Below are 24,733 nucleotides of genomic sequence, written 5' to 3'. Positions count from 1 at the left end.
CAACTCACGCTGTCACGTGGCACGTGTTGTTTTCCTTCACGCTGTCAGGATAGACCAATCACAGTCGTTTGTAATTAATTATATATTTAATATATTTATCGAAATTATTATTCATTTCCAGGATATAAATATTTAGTGTACTTATATATTCAGTAAGACTAAAATACCGAGAGATCTGACGGCGGTTCAAAGGAGAGCCACCGAGCGCCTGCTTTGATTGATGTTTCACAGAAACCGTTACATCCGCTGCCAAGCGCGGGAAACCGGTGAAGCCAGACACTGCAAGACCGTGAGAGGCATATGTCTATGGTGAGAGGAGTCGAATTATTTTTTTAAAAAAATTTGCTTTGATTTTATCTTATTTATTTTTGTTGCTATTATTATTTGAAAAGATTAGTTGTTGTTATTATTATTATTATTATTATTATTATTTAATCACATAAAAATAACCATTTTATAATTCAAGGCATCTTAAAATTGTGTTGGAAATGATAAATTGCTTTGCATTATCGAATATATTTTGAGTTTGCTCATCTTGATCAATAAGTAGAAAGTCACCTCATAGATATAAAACAGTAGCTAATGAGGCATTTAGAAAAACATATCTATGCGTCAACTGACCAAACATATTTTGGTCTCATTGCTCCTATGTATACATATGTACTTCAAATTTTTTATTCGATTTATTGTAAGCATGGAACATTAAATCAACGAATTACAACATACATTTGATAAAAGTATCATTCCATCGACCCCAATAAACACTTACCTCCCTCAACAACCTGTAACTTCCCATGGGGGAGAAAAGAAAAAAAGGATGAAAAACACATGTAAAAATAAATAATAAAAGTAAATACATTAATTTAAAAACATGAATAAAAAATATATATTTATATATTAATGCTCAGCTTAAAAGGATAGTTTACCCCAAATAAAAATGTGATATGTATCTGCTTACCCCCATGGCATCTATTGTGAAATCACGCACCTGATGGAATTTACTGCTGATTAGATAACTGGCTTTACTGACGAGATGTGCATTAATTATTGGACAATATTTTTTGTGCACCCCTAAATAAAACCTTGCAGTTCGTGACGATATATTGATGTGTAAAGACACAAACAGATCAGTCTGTGCAAGAAACTGAACAGTATTTATAATGTTTTATTCTTCTGATCCATGCAATGTCTGAACTGTTAGATCTCTCCTGTGTATGTTCTCAGCAGCAAGTGTGTGAGGAGGCTTCTTCTTGCTTGCTTTACAGCAGATCGCAGACTAATAAGTGCATTACCTCCACCTATCTCTCAAGTGGACCACTGACACTCCTGATTGAGATTGTACATAGAGTGTCAATGGTCCATTTGAGCCGTTTGGACTGTTACTGAAAGGTTAACATCTACTACCAACCCAAAAATGGCCAAAAGTGGATTTGTAACAAGATGACGAAGGCATCTTTCAGAGTTTAATATTTTAGTCCAACAATCAAATAATTTAGGGCATTCCCACAACAGGCGAGTTTATAGGTTGCCGATCCCTGCTTAAGGCTCTTAATGAAAAGTCTATAACATAGTTTGGTAAAACTTTCTCAATGGTAGTGTAAAAAACACTTTTTTACCCTGTAAAAAACAGCTCTTTTCAAAGCAAGCAGTTTTGTAGCATTCTCCTTTAAATGTTAATGAGCTCTGCTGACCCCACCCCTCCCTTCTGAGCCGCTCTCTGAGGGACGGTTTACTTTAAGCCGAGTTCAGACTGCACAATTTTCAAAGTAGTCGGGTCACTGTTCTTTTCACACTGCATGACTATAAGCCAGCATTCAGTCACTGCTGTGTCTGCGAGCCAAAAACTGGGCTAAAATCGTGCAGACTTAAGCCGCATTCATTCGATACTGACAAATTTAGCACATCACTAGGAAAGGCAATTAACAAAGATTCATTAAACCCTAGACTCACATCTTCTGTACGTGAAGCTGGATCACGAATGATTCATGGTGACTCTGATTTCATCAGAGTACAAGTACATCATGTTCCTGGATCAACATCCTTGTTGTTCCTGGAACAACATTCCAATCACCCAATCAGAACTGAGGGATAGCTTTTCAGGAAATATCAATTTTAGGCTTAAAATCAGGGTTAGGTGCCTCTACACCCATGTTAATCTGCTGATTTTAAGGAATAAATTATGGGTAAGGTTAGGTTTAGAGCTAGGGATTTGGTAAAGTCTATATTTTTGGACAGTAATGTTGATCCAGGATCATGTCTTACTTATCAAATCACGGCAACCAATGATTCGTGTGAACATTGACACATTTTTGTAGATCATTACCTTCACAAACAAAAGTAATCCACTGTGTCTTCAGCAGCTCAGATGTCGGGAGTACTGCTATGTTCATTATTTGATCAACAACAGAACACCTCAATCACTCAAGAGTCATTCTTGTCTACATCTGCTCCTGCAGTGAAACAATGGAGGACTAATGACAGTCACTCAGGACAGGTCTGATGTAAGACGCCTGTCCAGTCTGTGCAGAAACACTACTGTCAGTCAAACTGTTGTGGGAGGGGCATATACATATATATATGGATACAAAATACACATACAGCGGAGGGTGTGCTAAACATTATGTGAATATATTAAATTGGAGACAAATGGAGACTTAATTGTTTTCTTATTATGTAAATAAAAAATCATCTTAACATCTTAAATCTAGTCAAATCTTCTCCCGAAAAATGTTAACAAAAGAGCAATGGCAAATATAAATTAAACAAAGTTTCAGTCATCATATTACAAAAAAATTCAAATCAATACCATAAAAAAATGGTTTGATTTACTGGGTTGTATACTATCTATGTCAAGTTTTGTGGCATCTTCCAATATTCAATATACTATACTGATAGTGTATACTAATATTCTATTACTCCACTAGGTCTGAAATATATATTGTAGGTTTAATCCCCTGGAACACACTACAAACATGATGATCTAGATTACAACATGGTGCACTGTTGTGTCTCTGACATCAAATCATTATATATATATATATATATATATATATATATATATATATATATATATATATAGTTTGTTTACAGTCTTCCTTTAATGGACATTAATAAAAGACTATACTGCATATACTATACTTAATAATCAAAACAAAGACAAAACAGCACGTCAGCCCCTCATGGACGACTGACGCTCACAAACAAAAGCCAAACACAACTAAAACCCAGGCCTGGTCCTCTCTCATCCGTCACTGTCGTCGCTCCGGTTTTATATCCTTCCATCTCCTCCGTGGGACTCGAGACCGGTGGGTCGAGCAGGTGTCGCTCATTTCCAATCACTCCACCGTCCTCGCTCCTGTTCCCACGTCTCTCGGCCCCGCCCCACTTGTCCGGTAACCACAGAGCGACTATTTCTTTTTAAGTTATTAATTCCCCGGAGACCCCTGTAGTTTTGGGTCATCCATGGTTGTCTGAACATAATCCTCATATTAATTGGGCTAAGAATTCCATACTCTCCTGGGGCTTGTCATGTCATGTCAGATGTCTTGTGTCTGCTGCCTCTCCCGTGTCTTCTGTTTCTGTCTTTCAGGAGGAGCCAGGTGATTTGTCTGGGGTTCCTGAGAATTACTTCAATCTGCTGGTGGTTTTCAGTCGATCTCGGGGCACATCTCTTCCTCCGCATCGGCCATACGATTGCAGCATAGAGCTTCTTCCGGGTACCACTCCTCCTCGCGGGAGGCTCTATTCTCATATATATATATATTGTAGCTGGGTGAAGTAGGACACGACTCGAGGATGAAGGTAAGTTCCCCGAAGGATGGACTTTATGTATTCTCCCGTGGGCGTTGGGGCTGGTGGTCACACCCTGCTCTCTGCGGGCAAAGGGAAAGTCAAGGTTAGCGAGACATCTCTCACCTCTGTGCCTGCTTGCGGGGTTTATGAGAGCAGCGTCTGATGGGGCACAGATGTGGCTGCTCAGCCCGTGATGAGCAGGTGCAGGTGTGTCTGCTCCGTTCCTAGGGCGACGCTGATGAGAGCTCCGGACACGTGTCAAGCCTCGTCCTATTCCTCTGGAGAAGCGGGGAGATCGGGGGAGGGCGGGGAGTGGAGCCTGACAGACCTGCGAAAGCTGACCACAGGCAGAAGCGGCCTTTGACGTTGGCGTTGGCCGTCCCCGCTCAATGTTGTAGAGTGAAGTTAAAGTCCTGGAGTGCCAGGAACCACCGCGTCACCCTGGCATTGGTCTCCTTAGCCCGGGACATCCACTACTGGGGAGTGTGGTCTGTAAGGAGGGTGAAGTGGCGGCCGAGGAGGTAATACCTGAACTCCAGGACTGCCCACTTGATGGCCAACTCTTCCCTCTCTACCATGGTTTACCGCTGTTCTGCAGGAGTCAGCTTTCGGCTTATAAACATCACCGGGTGTTGTCGAGGCCCTGCGATAAGACAGCTCCCAACCTGCTGTCGGATGCATCCGTCTGCAGCAAGAAGGGGCGGTTGAAATCAGGGGCACGGAGGACCGGTTCTGTTGTGAGGGCCGCCTTGATCTTGAGAAATGCTGCTTCCATCTTGGAGATCCACAGGACCTTCTCCGGCTGCCCCTTTCTGGTCAGGTCTGTCAGGGGAGAAGCTAAGGAGGAGAAGTTAGGGAAAAAGCATCGGTAATACCCCACCAACCCCAAAACTGCCGTACCTGTGATTTGGAGGAGGGCCGCGGCGCTGAGAGGATAGCTGCCACCTTCTTCTCTTGAGGTTTGATCAGGGCCGCAACCCACCAGATACCCCAAGTATTTTGCTCCGGCAAAGGGCCATATGACACTTCCGGGGGTTAACGGTCAGGCCAGCCTGGCATAGGTCCGTCAGCACCCTGCACAGCCGCTCCAGGTGGTCCTCCCAGGTCTCCGAGTGGAGCACGATTTCGTCGAGGTAGGCCGCCGCGTAGGCCTGGTGCGGCCAAAAGAGGACATCCATGAGCCGTTGGAAAGTGGCCGGGGCCCCGTGTAGGCCAAAGGGAAGGACCCAGCACTGCCAGTGGCCACTTGGGTTAGAGAAGGCCGTTTTTTGTTTTGCCTGATCCATCAAGGGGACCTGCCAGTAGCCCTTGGTGAGGTCGAGAGTGGATATGAACCGGACCCTTCCCAAGCGGTCCAGTAACTCGTCGACGCGGGGAATGGGAACTCAGAGACCTCGTTCAGGCGGCAGAAGTCATTACAGAAGTGGAGGGTGGTTCCTGGTGGTGTGCGGACGTCGTGTTCCAGAACGTGGGTCCGCCCAGGCTTGGGGGAGAACAGATCCAGAAACTTACTGACCAGGTGCTGCAGCTCCGACTTTTGGACTTTTGGAACTCCCGTGGTTGGGCCACCCAATTGTAATGCCTTTGCTGTGCCTTGACGAGGTGTTCCTGGATGATGGGCATCACTCAGTCAATTTGTTCCCTTATCTCATGCACGTATTCAATGGTGGTTCGGTGTACCACCAGCTGTTGTTCCCAGGCCTCTCGGGCAATGTCGAGCAGACCGCGGGGCTGTCGGCCGAAGAGTAGTTCGAATAGGGTGAAACCAGTGGAGGCCTGAGGGATTTCTCGGAGCTGTGTTCACGGGGCTGTGGCGAGGTTCAGTTTCCCTGGGGAACCAGAGAAGACATGTGAGGTAAAGATCGTGGGAAAAAACAAAAACAAAAAAACAATCCAAACCAGTCCAATCGTAGCACGCGGTGTGGGGAAGGGTCATCGGTGGCCTCTTCACTGTCCTGCCCGCATTCTCCACCAGTGTGGCGGGGTGAAGTAGGACATGACTCGAGGATGAAGGTAAGTTTCCCGAAGGGTGGATTTTATTGAAAAAAACGGTGGGGAAAGGTGTTGCTGTGAGGCGGTTTGGTGCTCGGTGCTCGGCGGCTTGGCTTATTGGTGCGCTGGTGCAGTGTGGGTCCGTGCTCTCCCGTGGGCGTTGGGGTTGGCGGTCACACGCTGCTCTCTGTGGGCAAAGGGAAAGACAAGGTTAGCCGAGTCTTGCGGAGCTATCTCTCACCTCTGTGCCCGCTTGCGGGGTTTATGAGAGCAGCGGCTGATGGAGTGCAGGTGTGGCCGCTCAGCCCGTGATGAGCAGGTGCAGGTGTGTCTGCTCCGTTCCCAGGGTGACGCTGATGAGAGCTCGGGACACGTGTAAGAATTTTTTTTGTTTTTTTTTTGAATTGTGCCATCTGGTGGCATTTAAAAAAAAAAAAAACTTGTGTAAGGTCTTGTAACCTCCTGTATAGCCCCCTATTTTTACAGAGGCTTTTGGATTCCAGTTGTTTTTTTAGACATAATTTCTTAATTTTATTAGGTGTTACATTTACATTTATACATATGTATAAATATTCTAAAATACTTTTTTTTGTCAAGGTTTCAATGTTTTTGGTTCGATAAATATCAGGTTTTGCATTATGATTCAAATAAAATATTACAATTTTGTTAGAAAGGGAACACATGGGAAGCATTTTTGTTAGTCAGAACACCTGTTACACTGAAATAAGAACAGACACAATAATTACCAAACAGTAATTTGAAGAAAAAGATGGGATGAAATCTGAATGACCATAAATAAATATATTTGTAACTATGTAATTATTTTACGCATTGCTGTACATGCAATCGATAGTAATTCAGTGTCTCTTGCACACTGGAAGTTCACAATTGTGTGTGTGTATGAGTGTATATGTGTGTGTGTGTGTGTGTGAGAGAGAGAGAGAGAGAGAGAGAGAGAGAGACTCTTTTGATTTTTTTTTTTTATTTATTCATTTTATTTCACATAAAATTTTCAGATGTTGCAAAATTTCTCTGTTGCAGTCTTACCAGTTAATTTCTGTCTGTCTGTGTCCATATGTGTTCATGCACGGGTGTCTATTTTGCACTCTTGATATTTTAGTGTCACCACCTTGATTGCAGTGCACCTTTTTTTTCTGCACATGGGCTGATTTGTAGTTTGTATCACCAAAAGATTCTCTGAATTTTCTTATTTTTTCATATTTCCTATTAATATTCTATGTTGGTCATCTTTGGATGCGAAGGAGCCGAGTTTGTCTTTTGTTTTTTGACCCTTTAAAGGGGTCATCAGATGCGACATGTATTGAACTAAAATGTGTGTTCACATAGCTAATGTAACAAAAGTCACCAAGTGTCATCTCATTCTGATGAAGCTACGATTTTTAACATTTCAAAATATGAAATTTTTCAGTCAAAAAATGACTGAAGAGGCCCAGAGGGTTAAATAAAGTTATCAAGTGGCCAATTAATGGGCATGTTTAACTTGCAAGGACACAAAATGTCTTCAAAATTATTTATCATGTACAAACCTTTATCTAAATGAGGGCACACAACAGTGGTTTTTTTTATATGCAGCTAATAAATACTGACCAAAATCCACACCCAGTTCTGCATTTTTTTTTTAAATAAAACCAAAAGATTATTTAAACCTGCTTTATTTATGTTTCGTTTTTACAAAGGAAAATGTCCGCAGATGGAAGTTTTGTCAGATTTAACTAATTTCTGGGGAAAAGTTTGTCTTCAAAGCATAGTGAAGTATTAGTACACACACACACACACACACGTCTCTCATATCTCTCATGCACACACGGGTTGATCATTCACCCGGGCCCTCAGCCAAAGCAGCTGCATGACGACATGTTTCTGAGACACGGACAGAAAATGATGCACTTCAGCAACAGTTTATCAGCTCTATATTTAACCCGACTCCAAACAGACGGGTGAGTTGTTTTTCAGAACCGTTTCATTTTTGACAACTTGTTTCAAAATTATCGTTTTGTCTGCATCTGTTATGACATTTTTTATTTGTTTTATTGGAAACTATAGAATGCAAACCTCTCGTCAGTGTATATAATAATTTACGTCCAACAGATGTGTTATTTTATGAACTATTATTTATTTATTTTAGGTCATATTTAACTCATCCAGTAAATGGATGGTGTTGAATAAGATGACTAAAAGCATGAATCACTTAATGATTATGATTATCACCACAGTGTGATCTTTCTGTGTGTTTAGTCATGTAGTCGACCCTGTACACACTCACTAGACATACCTAAAGAACAAAGTGTGTATTCATAGTCCCAATTTGCAGGAGAATTGCAAAGCTTTATTTACCGTGTAAACTTGTTCATGCTGAGTTGCCAAATGTCCTTCATGGGTCTGTTATGTCACAAAAACCTGAAGATCCAGTTTGTGAGCGGCAGAGCAGCATAAGAGCTCGGAGCTGCTGGACACTTCACAGATCTGACCGACACTCAGGACACGGACTGCACTAACTCAAGATGGCTCATTACAATCCAGTAAGAACTTTTATTCTTGAGCTTGTAGATTAGCCAGGCTTTGTTTGGATTTTCATATTTGATAACACATTTCCCTGTCCTCTCCAGTCCTTATCGTCTCCATCAGACGAGGTCAATCTGGGTGTGTCGGTCAATCCTCAGTAAGAGCACACTTTTATTAGTCATTTGTCAGAGGAATCCTGTAAACCTTTCATATGTGCAGATGAACACGATGGATTTATGCTCATAGATAGTGATTGTGGTGCAGTGGTGATTATATATTGTCATAATTCGTATTGTCTTGTGTGCTTCAGTGCCAAACCCACTGACTTTGACTTTCTGGCTGTGATTGGTAAAGGAACATTTGGGAAGGTGAGGCGCGTCTGATGCCACTATCTGATTAACTGTGCCCCGTATGACTTCACCAATCATTAACGCTTCAGAAGGAAGTCTGCGAAGGTTACCTTGATTGAAGAAATGTTTTGTGTTTTTCCTTCGGGGTTGTTTTAAAGGCGTAAGAACGCACAGAAAGCCTAAGTGAGCTATCATGTCAATTGCAGGTGCTTTTAGCAAAACTGAAGGCAGATGGGAAATTCTATGCAGTGAAAGTTTTGCAAAAGAAGGTGATATTGAAGAAAAAAGAGGTTGGTGTTTATTTAATTTTATTTTTTTACATGCAACCAGTTTGTTTTTCCATATAACCAGCCCTGGAGAGACTATACATCCTACAAATGAAAGATCAAAAAGCCTCATTGCTCTGATAATGATAGAATCTAATCTAATCTGACTTTAACTCTGTCCTTTGTACCATGATAATCTGTTACACTGTGTCCTGGCCAAAAGACTACAGTAGTTGTAGCAGTGACTAACTAACTAATAGTTAGATCCCAGTGTGTAATACACAAGCGCTTGCATATTTTCATTGTATTTGCATTGAAAAGCTCCTCTTGTCACTTGTCTCATGGCCTGTCCTGGATGGTGTCAGCTCATAACTGTATTCTCTTGTTCACCTCCGTCAATGCTGCGTTGTGTGCAACAGCAAAAGAATATAATGGCAGAGAGGAACGTGCTGCTCAAGAGTCTGAAACACCCTTTTCTGGTCGGGCTGCACTACTCCTTTCAGACCCCGGAGAAGCTGTATTTTGTCCTGGATTACGTCAACGGTGGAGAGGTATGGCAAGAAAGCATCACTTATGAAAACAACAGGCATCGTCAATAAAAAGCACATTGTTTCCAAAACCATTGCAACTGATTATCAGGAGGGGAAATGCAGAATGAGGACACAAAAATGCAGGCAGATGAACATGAGCTTGTAGAAACGGGTTTAAGTAGACACAATAATTGAAGAAATCTGGCTTCCAACACCACAGAGAAGCCACTGAAAGATTAGTAACATGCATGTATTTATAGACAGGGTGACTTTGATTTCATGCTGACTTTTTATTTTTATTTTGAACTTTCAATTTATTAAAGAATCATAATAATAATAATAATCCAGCACATCTGTTTTCAACATTGATAATAATCACAAATGTTTCTCGAGCAGTAAATCATCATATCTGAATGAAGATGGGAGTAATGATGCTGAAAATACAGCTGTGCATCACAGAAAAACATATTCACATAGACAACAGCTGCTTTAAATGTTTCACAGTATTACTGTCTTACTGTATTTGTTGATCAAATAAACACAGCCTTGATGAGCCGAAGAGACTTCAAAAGCACTGAAAAATCGTACAGATCCCAAACTTTTAAATCGTAGTATGTTTGTCAAGTATGTTGGGAAGGATAATGATTACCCTGGATAAAGGATAAAGTTACCCTGTTTTTAACTGTTTTAATTACTTCATTAGTAATGTAACTGATGACATAACTGATTACTTCTCTAAATTTCTAGTAAATGTTTTCAGTTTCCAGGCATGTGAAACATAATGCATAATAGATTACAGTTACATTTATTTTGAAATTACATTTTATTATGCAAAAACTACATAACGCTGTTACATGTAACTAGTTACTCCCCAGCACTGTTTATAAGACTTATACAAGGCCATGAACTCAGTTTAAATACTGAATATATACAGTATACTATGTGTTTTTTACTCTTAAACTGGTGAAAACTAGCAGCATAATCAGTGGGATGTGTTAAAAGCAGGTGTTTCTCTCCCCTCAGTTATTCTATCACCTGCAGAGAGAGCGGTGTTTCTCAGAGGCACGAGCTCGCTTCTACACGGCGGAGGTGGCCAGTGCCATCGGATACCTTCACTCTCTCAATATAGTGTACAGGTCAGTAACCGCACAGCTTTCTCTTCAGATCTCAGCTGGACACAACTCACTTCCATCTCTTCATGCTCCCATCTAGAGACCTCAAGCCAGAAAACATTCTGTTAGACCACCAGGTAAAACAGGCATTCAGGACTTCTGTGCAATAGCACTAATACATGCATTGTGATCGTGCATATAAACTGTTTTCTGATCTCTGTCAGGGCCATGTGGTGTTAACAGATTTTGGCTTGTGTAAAGAAGGCATAGAACCAGAAGGAACCACCTCAACCTTCTGCGGCACCCCAGAGGTACGAATCTTGAGCCGAGTCAAATTTACCTTTTACAGTACACATTGTTTTAAAGCAGCTTTACAGAAGGCACAATGTTAATGTTTATAATATTCTTATATCTTCATTCCTTATAGTTGCATTTAGCAGATGAAAGCTGGATGATCATATTGTTAATATTTGGAGACAATATAAGCAACCCAGCAGTTGAGAACATTCATGCATTTGGCAGAATATTTGATCCAAAGTGACTTACATTGCATTCTAGGTTTCAACAAATATAACAAAAATTACTGCTGAAATTCAATATATAATACATATCACTTTACATTCATGTAATACATGTTTGCAGATAAAACTGGACATAATATATATCAAACTTTATATATAGACCTGCGCAATAATGCAGTTATAGTCTTTATTGTCCTAGAGACCTTATGCATCAGAGAAACAGGTGCGCAGTCATCAGAATCTTGCCTTTAAACTTTTAACATATTTGGGTTTTGGGGTTTACTTGTTGCAGAGTTAACGAATGTTACCAAGAACATCGGGAAGATTTTAAAACTAGCTGTTCATTCATAAATTCCTCAGATCTTAACCGGGAAACAGGACAGGTGCAGCGTGGGAAAACGGGCGGGGCTACATAAGCGCGTTACTAGTGTAGCCTACTGGATAAAGCTGGATATGCTTTATAATCAACTCTATATTAAGTGCTGGGCAGTAATATAGACATACACAGCTGAGATTAAATGCATATATATTTTGATATTGACAAAGTCATGTGATTTTCTCTCCCTCTCAGTATCTGGCTCCTGAGATCCTACGGAAAGAGCCGTATGACCGCACTGTGGACTGGTGGTGTCTCGGAGCTGTGCTCTATGAGATGCTTTACAGCTTAGTAAGTTCACCTATTCACTGCATATATTTAATCTTCTTGGCCCAGACGTAATGGATTATAATCAGACTGTGGCACACAGCCTCCGTTCTACAGCCGGGACGTGTCTGAGATGTACGACGCCATCCTTCACAAACCTCTGCATCTGCCTCCGGGGAAGTCTCAGGCCTCCAGTCACCTGCTCTACGGACTCCTGCAGAAAGACCAGCGCCGCCGCATAGGAGCCATTGCTGATTTTGTGAGTGACCCTCTGGAGGTCTTTGTCATTGTGAAACTGTGTATCAGGCCAAGTGTCACTGTTAATGTGTCAACTGTTCTGGTTTTGCAGTTGGAGATTAAAAATCATGTGTTCTTTGCCCCCATAAACTGGGACGACCTCTACCACAAGAGAATCACTCCTCCTTATAACCCAAATGTGGTAGGTTACCAGAATCTCCCTCTGGCCTTTGGTCTTTATAGAGTACTAATACACAGAGTATAACTGTACATTACGTACACATTCAGTTCTGTTTCACCTGACAGTGTTAGACTGAAGGTGATTTGTGTAATAAGACTAATGCCGTGTGTCTCCAGAGAGGCCCAGCAGACCTTCAGCACATTGACCCAGAGTTCACCAGAGAGACGGTGCCCAACTCTGTGGGCCGCACCCCAGACCTCACCCCCAGCCTGGCCACCAGCAGCTCCAACGCCTTCAATGGCTTCTCATACATCTCTGGAGAAGACGGCTTCCTCTGAGACTGCTCTCACCTTCAGGTCACTGAGCGCACGGTGTTTCTGGATGCTGGAAAACACTGGACTGTAATGAGGGCAAACGCTGTGACACATGAACCTCAGCTGTCTGATGATGGGTTTTAAGATGTTGTGCTCATTTTGCATTCATATTTCATCAGCATGCACGCATGTCCGTTGTGTAAGACTAAAGGACATTGCCTGAGACAGATTTGTTCATTGCACCACTGGAAAAGCAGATGCAGTTGCAAAATCTAGATTTCTGATCTTGCTTGTCTTTTGGGGATTGTGGATCTGCAAGCCTTACTCTTGGCAACACCCTCATCTAACGTTCTTCATCTGATTAATGAAAAGCATGGAAAATTACACCTTTGCTTTGTAACTTGTTGTGCAAAATGTCCTGTAATGCAATGCTCTTCTGTTATTGAAAATGTCACAATCAAATCTATTTTATGTATGATCCATACATGTGAAGATGATTTGTCTATGAAATCATGTATTAATGCTCAGAAAGTCTTCAGAAAAGTGTAATACCACTTATAAATGCACTGGCTATACAGGTATATTGCTCATAATGTTACATGTTTTTGTTTAAGGTTTAGTAAGACCTTTGCTAAAGGTTCCTTTAATCTTTGTCATATGTCAGAATTCACTGTGGAAAAAAAAATTTGCTAGGAGATTTGACTTAATTTTCCTCTGATCTGGCACTTTTTGTATCCATATGACAAAGTAGCAATGAATTCATGCAAGACATTATATTCAGACACTGTTCCTTCTTTTGACTTCACCAGTAAGCAGAGCATCTCCATCTGTTTCAATGGTAGCATTTACAACATGGATGTCAAAGGGATGTTTATCTGCTTACCCCCAGGGCATCCAAGATGTAGGTGACTGTTTCTTTAGTAGAAAACAAATGGAGATTTTTAAAACAAACCGTTGCAGTCTATCACTCTTATAATGTAAATGTAATGTAAAGAGCTTTATTGCCAAGTATGCTTGCGCATACAAGGAATTTGTTTTAGTGACATAAGCATCCAGTACAGAGAGACAACAACACACAGACAAAAATAAACACACACAAACAAAAACAATTATAAAGAAAATTGCAAATACATTGTATAAACAGTTGTGCTATAGATGATAATGGAATAGAATTGAGTAAGACGCAGGGATGTACTAGAGAGGAAACAAACACATCTAAGGATATCACAGTGGACTGTCACAGGGCTGTTCATGATGGTGAGTGGGGGGAGTGCATGGGGGGTTTCTCCTAAAGTCCACGATCATCTCCACTGTTTTGAGCGTGTTGTTAAGACTGCACCAGACAGCCAGCTGCTCAACCTCCTGTCTGTAAGCAGACTCATCACCGTCCTGGATGAGGCCGATGAGTGTGGTGTCATCTGCAAACTTCAGGAGCTTGGATATGCGAGGATATGTCTGGGAAAGTTTGTGGGTATGAAATAAAACAACAGTTCAGAAGCATCAACAAACTAACACTCAAAGCAGCTAAAGTTCATCTATCAGCAAATGAGGGATAATGGGCTTGGTGCACAAGATGGGACGAGTGCGTGCATTCCTACTCCTGGTCTTGCTACGTTCTCATTTACTGTCAGGGGAAAAACTTGATATGAAACGTGGCTAAATAGAAATAATTATATTTCAGATTAAAAAATATTGTTTTTCAGATTAAATAGCATTATTGTGTACCTCTGTGTGGAAATTCATTAAGACCAAACTTGGAGATTTCTTCATTCTTTCTTCTGAATGCTATTTATAGGAACATAACGTTTGGGACTGTGAAACGAGATGCTCAGAGATTTCTGCATGTTTTATTATTTAAAAACTGTAACTACAGTTTAACAATGTAATTATGATAGGTTATTGGCATTAATTAATTAATAAGCAACGCTGACCTCATACGTCACCCCCCCGGAGCTGCTTCTGTTTACAGCTGTTGGCACAAGCTAGATTAAAGTATATTTTTCTTACAAAAATACATTGATAAACTACAGGATGCCTTTTTTCATCCCCCGGAGCTGTGTGAGACACTTTTTTATTAAGGATTGGGCTCTATTTATTTAACTTCTTTTGGACTGATGCTGTACAACACCCATTGAGTGGAATTAAACAGCTTGAAAGTTCAAAGACAATTTTTAATATAACTCCGACTAGATTCATCTAAAAGAAGAAAGTCATATACACCTAAGATTTCTTGAGGGTGAGTAATTCATGGGCTAATTTTTATTTTTAGGTGAACTAACCCTTTAATGTGCTGCTTCTTGAGCCACTCCTTTGTTGCAGTGGCGGTATGTTTCGGGTCATTGTTATGTTGGAAGACCCTTCCATGACCCATTTTAGGGCTGAGGAAAGGAGGTACTCTGCTACTCTGTCTCAACATTCACACTGTCCACGCGGTCTCAATATATTTCCTGTACATGGACAGGGTGCACAGCTGTCCGTTCTGTTGTGTCGATGCTGACATGGGCTTACTGCATCAGTATGTAAAGCTAAACTAAGATGTGCGTGTTGTGGAGGGGAGCATGAATTTGGGAAGTGTGATGAAAGAGTTGGTTTGAAATGTTGCAATTGTGGAGGAAGGCATAATGGAGGGTGTGAAGTAAGAATAAGGGCAGTAGAAGTACAACAGGAAAAAGTCAAAAATAATCTAATTTATGATGAGGCTGTAAAGGTAGTAAGGGTTAGGAATAAGCCAAGTGGGACAGAACGAATGGTGCATGAAAAGAGAAGTGAAGTTGCAATTGAAATTGATAGAGGTGAATGAAGAAATAGGAATTGAGAAGATATATACAGAGGTAGTGTCAGCAATTCACAATGGTGCAAGGAAATGCATTCCAAAAGGATAGGAAAGAGACAGGGAAACATTTTCAATAACAGCTAGAAACTGAAAAGGACTGAAAAGGACTTACAACTGGCCAAATATGATCATACATAAGAAAACTTAACCAGAAACTAGGAAAATAATAAGGGAAGTGTAGAAAGAGTGTTGGAGAAGGTTTTGTGATGAAATTGGGAAAAATACTCCAGTTGAGGAACTGTGGAGTATGATTAAAAAGATGAGTGGAATTAGGAGAGAATATGATTATCCAGTGTTTATTAAATCACAGTATGTGATAAAGACAAAGGAGAAATGTTCAGTAAATAATTTTCTGAGTTGAATAGCCTAGATAAGCTGACGAAGGAAAGCAAGGATATGAGAGAGAAGCTGTTAATCGAGCATCCATGCATAAGGGAAATAAAGAGAGCTACAAATAGCCCATTAGATGATCCGTTTTCATTTTCATTTGCTCAAGCAAGCATTGAAAAACACTAAGGCTTCAACTCCAGGACGAGACGAAATTAGCGTAAACAAGTTACGTGGTGAATCGTTGAGTATAATTCTGGAATTTTATAACAGGGTTTATGTTGGAAAGAAGCATTGATTATCCCTATTAAGAAAGTGGGTAAAGATCCAAGAAACCCTCTAAACTATAGACCAATAGCATTAACTTCACATTTATGTAAAATAATGGAAAAAATTATTATTGACCGGTTGATGTATAATGTGGAGAAAAATTACTTTTTCTCTTCATATCAAAGTGGTTTTAGACATGGAAGAGGAACAATGGATTCAATTATAAAATTAGAATCAGATATTAGGAAAACTTTGATCAATAAAGAAATGGTAATAGCAGTTTTTTTTAATGTTGAGAAAGCTTATGAAATGTTATGGAAAGAGGGTTTGCTAATTAAATTAGATCGAATAGGAATAGGTGGAAGAATATATAATTGGATTTAAGAGTTTTTAATGGAAAGAAATATTTAGAGTAAAGGATGGGGAGTATACTTCATATTGAGAATATTATATATTATATATTATAATTAATGATGTTTTTGCAACGATAGGGGAAAATATAAATAAATCTTTGTTTGCAGATGATGGAGCTTTGAGGTTTAGAGGTAGGAATGTTTAGTATGTTGTTAATAACATTTTAATAAATGTTGAAAAATGGTCTTATAAATGGGGGTTTAAAATTTTCTGTAGATAAAACTAAATATATTTTCTTTACAAATAAAAGATTTAAAGTTGAAATTATATAATAAAGAGTTAGAACAAGTTAAAGTGATAAGATCTTTGGGTACATGGTTTGATGCAAAGCTTGCATGGAATAATCGCATAAGTAAGATGGAGTGAAAAGGCAAAAAGATGTTGTATGTAATGAGGTGTATTCTGGACGTGAGTGGGGAGCTGACAGAATGACATTAAACACCATTTATTCAACAATGATTAGAGCAATATAAGACTATGGATGTATGTATATGGCTCAGCAGCTATAAGGTTGGAAAAACGAGAAAGAATACAATCCCAAGCTTTGAGAGTTTGAACAGTATGTTCAAGTTTTTACAGATGCATCTAAGAATCCACAGAAAGGTCAGGGGGGAGCAGCGTATGTTAACGTCTCAGGAGAGTTGCTAGCAATTTTGATAGCAATGAATAAAATATATGAAATGGGGATAAATAAAACATTAGTTTGCTCAGGTTCAAGTTCAGCTTTATTATGCCTGGAAGCTCAACAGTTTGAAACTAGACAATATATTGTTTTGGAGATCCTTCAGTTATTATATATATTGCAGTAGATGTAGTAGGATGGTTCAGTTCTTGTGGGGTTCAGCACATACAGGAGTGGCAGGGAATGAGGAACAGACCAATTAGCTAAACCAGTAATGACAATGATTCGTTCAGTCGTGCATGCGCAATATTCTATAGGTTCTGTTCTGGAATTAGTCTAGTTCACCGGGTTCAGTCAATGCAGTCTGAGCCAGAAAGAGAACTGATTAGTTCATCTCATGAGTCTTTCGGGTTTGAGTCGTTCTTTAATCACGTGACTGTCACAGTGTCTGGTCTGTGTATCCCTGGGTGTCCACTAGAGGTCTCACTTTCCCTTATTTGGTCACCTTCCTCCTTGTTTGTGTTAATTGATTGTTCCCCGCCTGTCTCCACTTCCCTCATCATCCTTCTGTGTATTTATACCCGGTTTGTCTCAGTCTGTGTCACAGAGTCCTTGTTTAATGTCAGAGTTATTTCCTGTCCGTCATCCTTGCCTTGCCTTGCCTTGCGTTCGTGTCTTGTTTATGTTTTGTTTTGGATCTTCTGGTTTTGAACATGCCTGGCTTGTTTACCCGTTTGGATTACCCTTAATAAAGAATCATACCTGCATTTGGATCTCTTCTCGTTCCTGTATCACGAGCCGTGACAGAAGGACTCCGTCAACACGAGATCCAGCGGTATGTCGTTTTTCCATTCCCCAGCCAAGATGGCGGAGCGGATAACAAGATATCTTCTATTGACCGCCCTCCGCCAAGAGGGCAATGAAGTGGGTGCCCTGGCTCAAGTGTTCTGGTGCCTGGCCGAGGGCATGGGCTACAATGATGCGGCCCTTAAAGATCATTTCAATGGCGGGCTGGATGATCCAGTGTCTCAGGAGGAGATGGCGCAGTTAGAGACACTGGAATTCTGTGAATTCGTGCGCTACCTGCAGCATCGGTGTCGGTGGGATGCCCCAGCCACTCCTGTCTCTTCCGGCGGGGTGGTCGTCAGCCCAGCACCACTGCCCAGGATGGCTACCAGCCAAGCGCCACAGCACAAGATGGCCGCTAACCCAGTGCCAATGCCCAAATTGGCCACCGGTCCAGCGCCACAGTACAAGTTGTCCGCCAGTCCAGCGCCACAGCCCAAGATGGTCGCCAGCTTAGAGCCACAGCACAAGATGGCCGACTCAACGTCTGAGTCGCCAGTCAAGGTGCCACCGACTCGCCATCATAGAGGGCGGAGGACGAGGAGACAGGCTTCTACCGTTCCTCAAAGCCTGGAGAACGTTCCCGAGCGGGCCGCTGCCATCCCGGAGGCGGTGCCTGAGGCCGTTCCCGATGCAGTGACCGAGGCGGTGACCGATGCTGTTCCGGAGGCCGAGGTGGTGGCCAAAATATTACTCAAGTAAAATTATAAGTAGGTATGTTCATTTTCAAGGTTACTTGAGTAAAAGGACAAGTACAAAGTACTACTACAGTTGCAACTTTGTTAAAGTCCAAAAAAACTAAAAAACTTTTTAATAAAGTCCACTTATTAGCCTATAATGGAAATGAAATATGCATTTCGTTTACTTAAGCTTTGATTATAAAATGTTTGTTAAATTAGTTAAAATGTGGCAGTATGCATGTTAAAATTGAATAAAATATGCTGTATTACTTTTAAATGTTTAAGCTTTGATTATAAAATGTTTGTTAAATTAGTTAAAATGTGGCAGTATGCATGTTAAAATTGAATAAAATATGCTGTATTAAGAAATGTTCTTATCTGAAATAAACAGATGAGAGTATTTTACAAAGTTTATTATTACTTTTATAGTTTTTTAGTCAAAATGATGTAGTTTATTATTATTTACTAATAGGTTCACTTTAGAATTCTGTAAGTCCTGCAAAATTATCTGCTAATTCTTTATTAATTACTAATGGGTTCCCAATATTTTCACTTTAGAATAGGCCTACTGTTTCAGGTCCAAATAAGTCCTGCAGAATTATTTTATAATTCTTTATTAATTACCAATTGGATACCTGTATTTTCACTTTTCCTCAGGCTTTGCGTTACATAAAGAAATTGAATTAATAGTAATGTGGTATATGCTGAGGAGGCACACATACAGTACTGTATATCAAATATAAAAACTAAGGTAAGTTATCACAAGGCACTGGAGTCATGGTGGGGTTCCTACTGGAAGCTGATTTCTTACAAAACACACTCATAAAACAATTCACTACACAGGCAAAGCCTCTGTAAAATGTATTGCATTTATTAATATTGCATTTTCATACTACTACTACTATTGCTAATAACTTTTATGTGAAAGGGTCACAATTCAATGAAATTGTGTAAAACTGTTCATTAGTAGTTACTTCATAGTTATTTTTCTTGAACCCTAACTAGTAGATAATTAATAGTAGTTCTTCAGTAGGTATGACAGAATTCATTAGTTATTGATTAGCTAACTGTTACTTAACACAATCATAAAATTATATTACATACTGATTAATTAACATATCTTCCTTAGTAGTTAACAGTAGTGAGTTAAGTGTTAATGAATAATCACCTGTTAGTTCTTCAATAAATCCTTATTAGTTATGTAAGAAACAGTATTCTAAAGTGTTACCCCCGTTTGTAAGGAAGTTTGTAAATTAATTTCTCTATAATGCTGCACTTCACGTGACAAATTGAACGAGAAAATTGTATATATGTGTGTGTGTGTGTGTGTGTGTAAAGACCTCTAACTAGCTTGCTCTATTCTTTTATTTTTTATTCTTTATTCTATCTGTTTTCTTTTTATTTATTATATTATTTAAAATCCCATGCTATGTGTAGGCTACTGTGTTAAGCTAACTGAAACTTGTTATAGCCCTTATATATCATTGCTCTTTTTGGTGTTTTTGATTGCTTCCACTGTCTTCATCTGTAAGTCGCTTTGGATAAAAGCGTCTGCTAAATGAATAAATGTAAATGTTTATTATAGCATTATAGTTTTGTATTGTTTGCAGTGTGATCATCATTTGCGTAAGTAACGTTAGTAGACGTTAGGGAAGTAACACTTAAAATTTTAATTATATTTGATCAAATTAACGAAATGACTAGAAAAATGATCCGTTCATTTTGCTGAACGAGACTCAAAGGTCCGAGTCCGAGTCGGTAAAATGATCCGAATGTCGGTGTGTGAGTGAGGACTTCTTGGAACTCTTACTGGAAAAATGTCCTTTCCGGTGACGTCAGAGCCGGTAAAGCATGGCTGCCGCCACGAAACTCGGACCACAGTTGAGCCTGCTGGTTCATCTGCTTATTTTCAGCTGGTATGTTTTTACTATCTGGAGTAACTGTACTCTGCAAACCTCAGACAGACACCCAGGGGTGCGATCATACGGAGGACGCTGGAAATACCTGACGTTTATTAATCTGGTAGGAACTGCTCTCGCGCAATGTCACCGCTGTCAGCTTGGATAACGCGTGTCATCTGCGTGTGTTGTTTTTGTTGCAGGTGTCGCAGGCGCTGTTTTTTGGCCTGTGTGTGTTGTCGGACGCGGTGCAGAGCTCTGTGACTGTCAAACAGAGCCGAAGCGGGACTCCTCTGCTCATCACCAGACTCAGAGACTTCTACTTCTCTGCTCTGGCGTTTCCCGTCGGCTCTGTGAGTAACACTCTGACTCCTTCCCACGGCTCGCGCTACTTTCTCTGTTGGTCGCATCTGCAGATGAAATGGTTGCATTTTATTATTATTTTTTGAGCTACAAAATGGCATTAATCAATGCATGCTGATGCACTTTTATCATAGTTTATAGTTATATTGAAACGAAAGTGGTTAACCTTCAACCTGTTCTTTTTCATCAATAGTATTATTTTGTGATTTGATTTTATGTTACAAGCCGCAGACTTCGAATGCTTTCACTTTTGAATTCGTGATATTTTACAAGAAAAGATTACTTACTTCCATCTGTCACTTTTATAGACTAAAAACAAAAGACGGATTCATCCTTATTCTTAATGTAGAAGCACTAAAACAATAAAACAGTAAGATTAAGGAATAATTGACGACAGGCCGTTGAATTATTAGAGAATAATGCCCACGGAGGCGGTGACGTGAAGCGGAGGTTCAGTTGTATATCAGAGAGTGTGAGCTCTAACTGCACCGCAGCACAGATCTTCTGATACCTGCTGCATGATCAATATATCTGAGCGACAAAAGTGATAGATCTGTAAAGCAATATATTGTGAGAGGGCCGTGTGTTACCGTGTCCCATACGACTCAAAACAATGAACCACAAAGTTAACTAAACGGTTCACTCCAGTGTGTTGAGCAAGTGCTTCTCTAATGTCTTCACATGCTACTGGAAACTTCCCATTTCTAACTTTTTAACATTTCTAATGCTTGTTGCATTCTTTTCTGTTAATAATAAGTGGACAGTGGTTTTTGAATGCTGATGCTTAGCCTAAATAATTTGATTGGGTGCATCCCCTCCTGTCCCCTCCTGTGACCCATGATTTGTCTGTTTGTGTATTTAGAGCCAGTGAGCAACGGACTTTCATAATAATAAACTGATAATAACTCATTAACTCGCCCAGCCATAATTATTAGTTTAGTGCATAACAAAGTGATTAATCGCAGACAATATTGCGATTGATCATGATTTTAAAAAATTACCGTTGCCCAGTACTGTATGTATGTATGTGTGTGTGTGTGTAAAATATGTGTCATTTTCAATAATTTTGTGTATTATTAATATCAGACGATGGACATCCTGCTCTCTTGATACTGGTATCATCAATGGTTTTTAAAAACCTTTATTGGTCGACTACTGATGTGAACTTTGAATTTGTTGATGTTTCTGATCCTGATCTTCTTGCCTGCAGTTTGTGTTCGTTTCTTTCTGGACGCTCTACACTTACGACAGAGAGCTGGTGTATCCAAAAATGTTAGACGAGATCATTCCCATCTGGTTGAATCATGCAATGGTGAGTGCTTTATTCTAGGGTGATGTACTGCAGTATTGCCTGAGCTTTGTGACCCATGTTTTGTGTTTTTCGCAGCACACAGTGATCATGCCGCTGCTGCTGCTGCAGATGTTCCTTCAGAACCACAGATATCCCAGTCGCACTAAAGGGATCTTCAGTCTGGCTTTATTTGCTGCCCTGTATCTCTCATGGTAATCTTGCTCTGCTTGCATCGATCACACAGATCTAAGCAAAGTTTAGTTGTTTCATGCGTCTGTCTCTCATTAGGGTGTTGTGGGTGCACCATGCGTCAGGGATCTGGGTGTATCCCATCATGGCTCACTTGAGTCCCGTGGGATTGTGTGTTTTCCTTGGAGGTGCGTCGCTCAGCATGGCTCCTCTCTACCTGTTAGGAGAGAAGCTCAGCCTCATGATGTGGAGCAGCACAGGTGAGAAACTGACCAAATCGGCAGTAGATTCAACTATTTTAACTCCTCCCCTGCCAGCATTTTAAAATTAAATAAATTGCCAGGGATGTTCCCTCTAACTAGTTTTTCTTGCCGAGCTAAACTTTTCTCTAATTGGTGGCAATTCTTTATACCAGAGGTGTACAGCACACACTCACACAAAGTGTGTAACCTTTTAACTTTAATTTGCAATTTATATTTGATTTGACCCTTGATGTAAATAATGCACATTTTAGGATACCTGAGAATCATTAGGCAGACACACAGACTGTACAAAAACCTGTAGGTCTCTGAAGAGCATTTTTGAAGCCCAAAGTGGGCGGAGCTAGCTGCTGTCATCTTGGCAGCACATCACTCCTAGATGAGTGAAAATGGGCAAAGAGGTGGAGTGTGGGAGGAGCTTGCTGCTGAATCCTAGCTCGATGGTGGTGACAGCAGAGGAAATCTACCTGTCACTCAAGTGGCCACGCCCTTAATTATGCAGAACTTTAAGGCTTATTATAATTTAAATGGGTGAGTTATTAAAACATTCACCCCCAACAGTTGTCATGAAGTGTAAAATTAGCTACATAGACCAAAACCACTTGTTCTTTTTCATTAACAAAAAAAAACATTTTGAACAAAAATGTACACAAATGTCGAAGGCCTCTAAATTATCAAAATGATCAACACAATCGTCTACATGCCTTCTGTCATCTGATTGGCCATTTAACTTTGTAGCAACTAAAAGCTATTTTAGTGTAATTGTACAAAAGTCCAGCTTCAGCTCGTGCTTCATGTGTCTATTTACTGTGAAATATTTACTGATTTTTATAAGTAAACAGAAGTATAACTTAGATTTTTAGTAATATTTCAAGATGAACACTTACTGAACTGAAGCAACTTTTTACTCAATGTTTTTTTTTTTTTTCATCCTTGAGTATGAGCTCCATATGCACCTGTATCATACTATATAGCTATAAAAGTAGCAAATATGATACTCAACAAAAAAACACACATGCCAACCTTCTTTTCTTGATTAAATGATTTTAATTTCCTGTCCATTTCAAATCAGAAAGTTCAATGTCAGAGTGTGTGAGATTGTATCGTATTATGATGATCTGTACTGACTGTGATTTTTTTGTCTATAAGGGAATCAGAAGAAGAAAAAGAAGTAGATGTCTACTGGAATCCACATTAACCGTGTGGAGCTCAAACCAGCCAAACAACACACTTTACAGGGCACGAAGCATCAGCTTCAGTAGCATTTCTTGTATTTTATACAAGAGGGGCTTGACTGGCCCCAGCCTACACACAGTACACATCAAATGTGTTTACGCTAATCATACTGATATTATTCTGTCCGTTTTTCTTTCTTTTGTGACCTATTTTTGGAATTCTAATGAAAATCAGTTGCACCTACAAAGTAAAATGCTGTATTTTTTAAATAATTTTCATTATTTTAGAATTGTGAAATTCCAGACATATTTTCCAGAATGCTGTTGTTCATTAGTTAAGGGACCATTAGTACTGAGCACTTTCCCCTTCTCAGATTCATAATCGTTATTTTAACACAAGTCTGAGCAGCTGAGTGGTTTCCAAGCTGTGTAACTGTGTCACAAGATGTGTCAGGCCTTTCTGAATGACACACTTCAACCTGTGTGAATTCTGCTAATCTCAGCAGTGAAGCCCTTAATGTGATCTTCCGTCTTTGCTGAGAGTTTGATGATGGACTTCATTGGAAACAAGTCAACCCAAGTAATCGGTGACCTTGCTGTAACACACGTTTAATTCACTCTGCATGCACTCTTTCACTAACCCTCTCAGTGACAGATTTCAGCAAATAAGACTGTATTTCATGAAAGCTTTAAATTTTTATTAATTATATTGTCAACACTATTAAGCAGAAGACAGTGCTTTATTGTCATTATTGTGTGTTTCCTCTCAATTTGAATGTGTGTAAAACATGTAGATGGTGTTTACAGGGTGACTGAAGATGATTCCTGCACTCAAACGATAGATTATGGCACTTGTGAATATCAGTGGCACTTAAGAGGGCCAAACAGTTTTTCTGTTATTACTGTTATGTAATGATTACTAATGTCATCTGTGTCCTTTATCCATAAACAATAAAATCTCTGCTCTTGAAGTAATTTAAGGTGGCTTACTGTCTTTTGTCTTTAGATATGTATTGTAATCTAAATGAGTCTGACTCTGATGGAGTAATGGAGGAGCAGTGCGTCAACTGTTTGTTAACTTCCTACTTAGGAGACTCTCCTTTA

The 24,733-nt window shown here is 39.9% G+C and overlaps 2 protein-coding genes across 5 annotated transcripts; both read left to right on the top strand.

Annotated features, from left to right (window-relative positions):
* Positions 1 to 7,486: 7,486 nt before the first annotated feature.
* LOC127944706 (serine/threonine-protein kinase Sgk2) lies at positions 7,487 to 13,235 on the top strand. Of its 4 annotated transcripts, XM_052540899.1 has the most exons (13): positions 7,487 to 7,742; positions 8,209 to 8,324; positions 8,412 to 8,464; positions 8,618 to 8,675; positions 8,864 to 8,947; positions 9,343 to 9,474; positions 10,477 to 10,589; positions 10,666 to 10,702; positions 10,790 to 10,876; positions 11,658 to 11,753; positions 11,833 to 11,988; positions 12,079 to 12,168; positions 12,324 to 13,235. In XM_052540899.1, the coding sequence occupies exons 2-13, from the start codon at positions 8,307 to 8,309 to the stop codon at positions 12,483 to 12,485; spliced, it is 1,086 nt and encodes a 361-aa protein (XP_052396859.1). In that variant the 5' UTR covers positions 7,487 to 7,742; positions 8,209 to 8,306; the 3' UTR covers positions 12,486 to 13,235. The 4 variants fall into 4 exon arrangements, with proteins under 4 accessions (XP_052396859.1, XP_052396860.1, XP_052396861.1 ...); XM_052540900.1 differs by having other exon boundaries at positions 7,737 to 8,324; XM_052540901.1 differs by lacking the exon at positions 7,487 to 7,742 and having other exon boundaries at positions 7,749 to 8,324; positions 8,618 to 8,762; positions 8,864 to 9,474.
* Positions 13,236 to 20,265: 7,030 nt separating this feature from the next.
* adtrp1 (androgen dependent TFPI regulating protein 1) lies at positions 20,266 to 24,609 on the top strand. Its single transcript, XM_052540912.1, has 6 exons — positions 20,266 to 20,475; positions 20,555 to 20,704; positions 21,925 to 22,026; positions 22,102 to 22,217; positions 22,294 to 22,454; positions 23,604 to 24,609. Exons 1-6 carry the CDS (start codon positions 20,305 to 20,307, stop codon positions 23,627 to 23,629), a joined length of 726 nt encoding a protein of 241 aa, XP_052396872.1. The 5' UTR covers positions 20,266 to 20,304; the 3' UTR covers positions 23,630 to 24,609.
* The last annotated feature ends 124 nt before the right edge of the window (positions 24,610 to 24,733 follow it).

This window comes from Carassius gibelio, chromosome A23 (assembly GCF_023724105.1).
Source record: "Carassius gibelio isolate Cgi1373 ecotype wild population from Czech Republic chromosome A23, carGib1.2-hapl.c, whole genome shotgun sequence".
Classification (NCBI taxonomy): Eukaryota; Metazoa; Chordata; class Actinopteri; order Cypriniformes; family Cyprinidae; genus Carassius; species Carassius gibelio.
The sequence above is the reverse complement of the archived record's forward strand: the minus strand, read 5'-3'. Positions and strand labels throughout refer to the sequence as shown.

Bases quoted from the DNA above. Each gene is read 5' to 3' on its own strand.
- adtrp1 (XM_052540912.1), top strand. From the start codon at position 20,305: ATGGCTGCCGCCACGAAACTCGGACCACAGTTGAGCCTGCTGGTTCAT. The intron at 20,476-20,554 runs GTAGGAACTGCT...TTTTTGTTGCAG, and splicing joins ACCTGACGTTTATTAATCTG to GTGTCGCAGGCGCTGTTTTT. The intron at 22,455-23,603 runs GTGAGAAACTGA...TTTGTCTATAAG, and splicing joins CATGATGTGGAGCAGCACAG to GGAATCAGAAGAAGAAAAAG.
- LOC127944706 (XM_052540898.1), top strand. From the start codon at position 8,544: ATGCTCATAGATAGTGATTGTGGTGCAGTGGTGATTATATATTGTCAT. The intron at 8,948-9,342 runs GTTGGTGTTTAT...TGTGTGCAACAG, and splicing joins TGATATTGAAGAAAAAAGAG to CAAAAGAATATAATGGCAGA. The intron at 10,703-10,789 runs GTAAAACAGGCA...GATCTCTGTCAG, and splicing joins ACATTCTGTTAGACCACCAG to GGCCATGTGGTGTTAACAGA.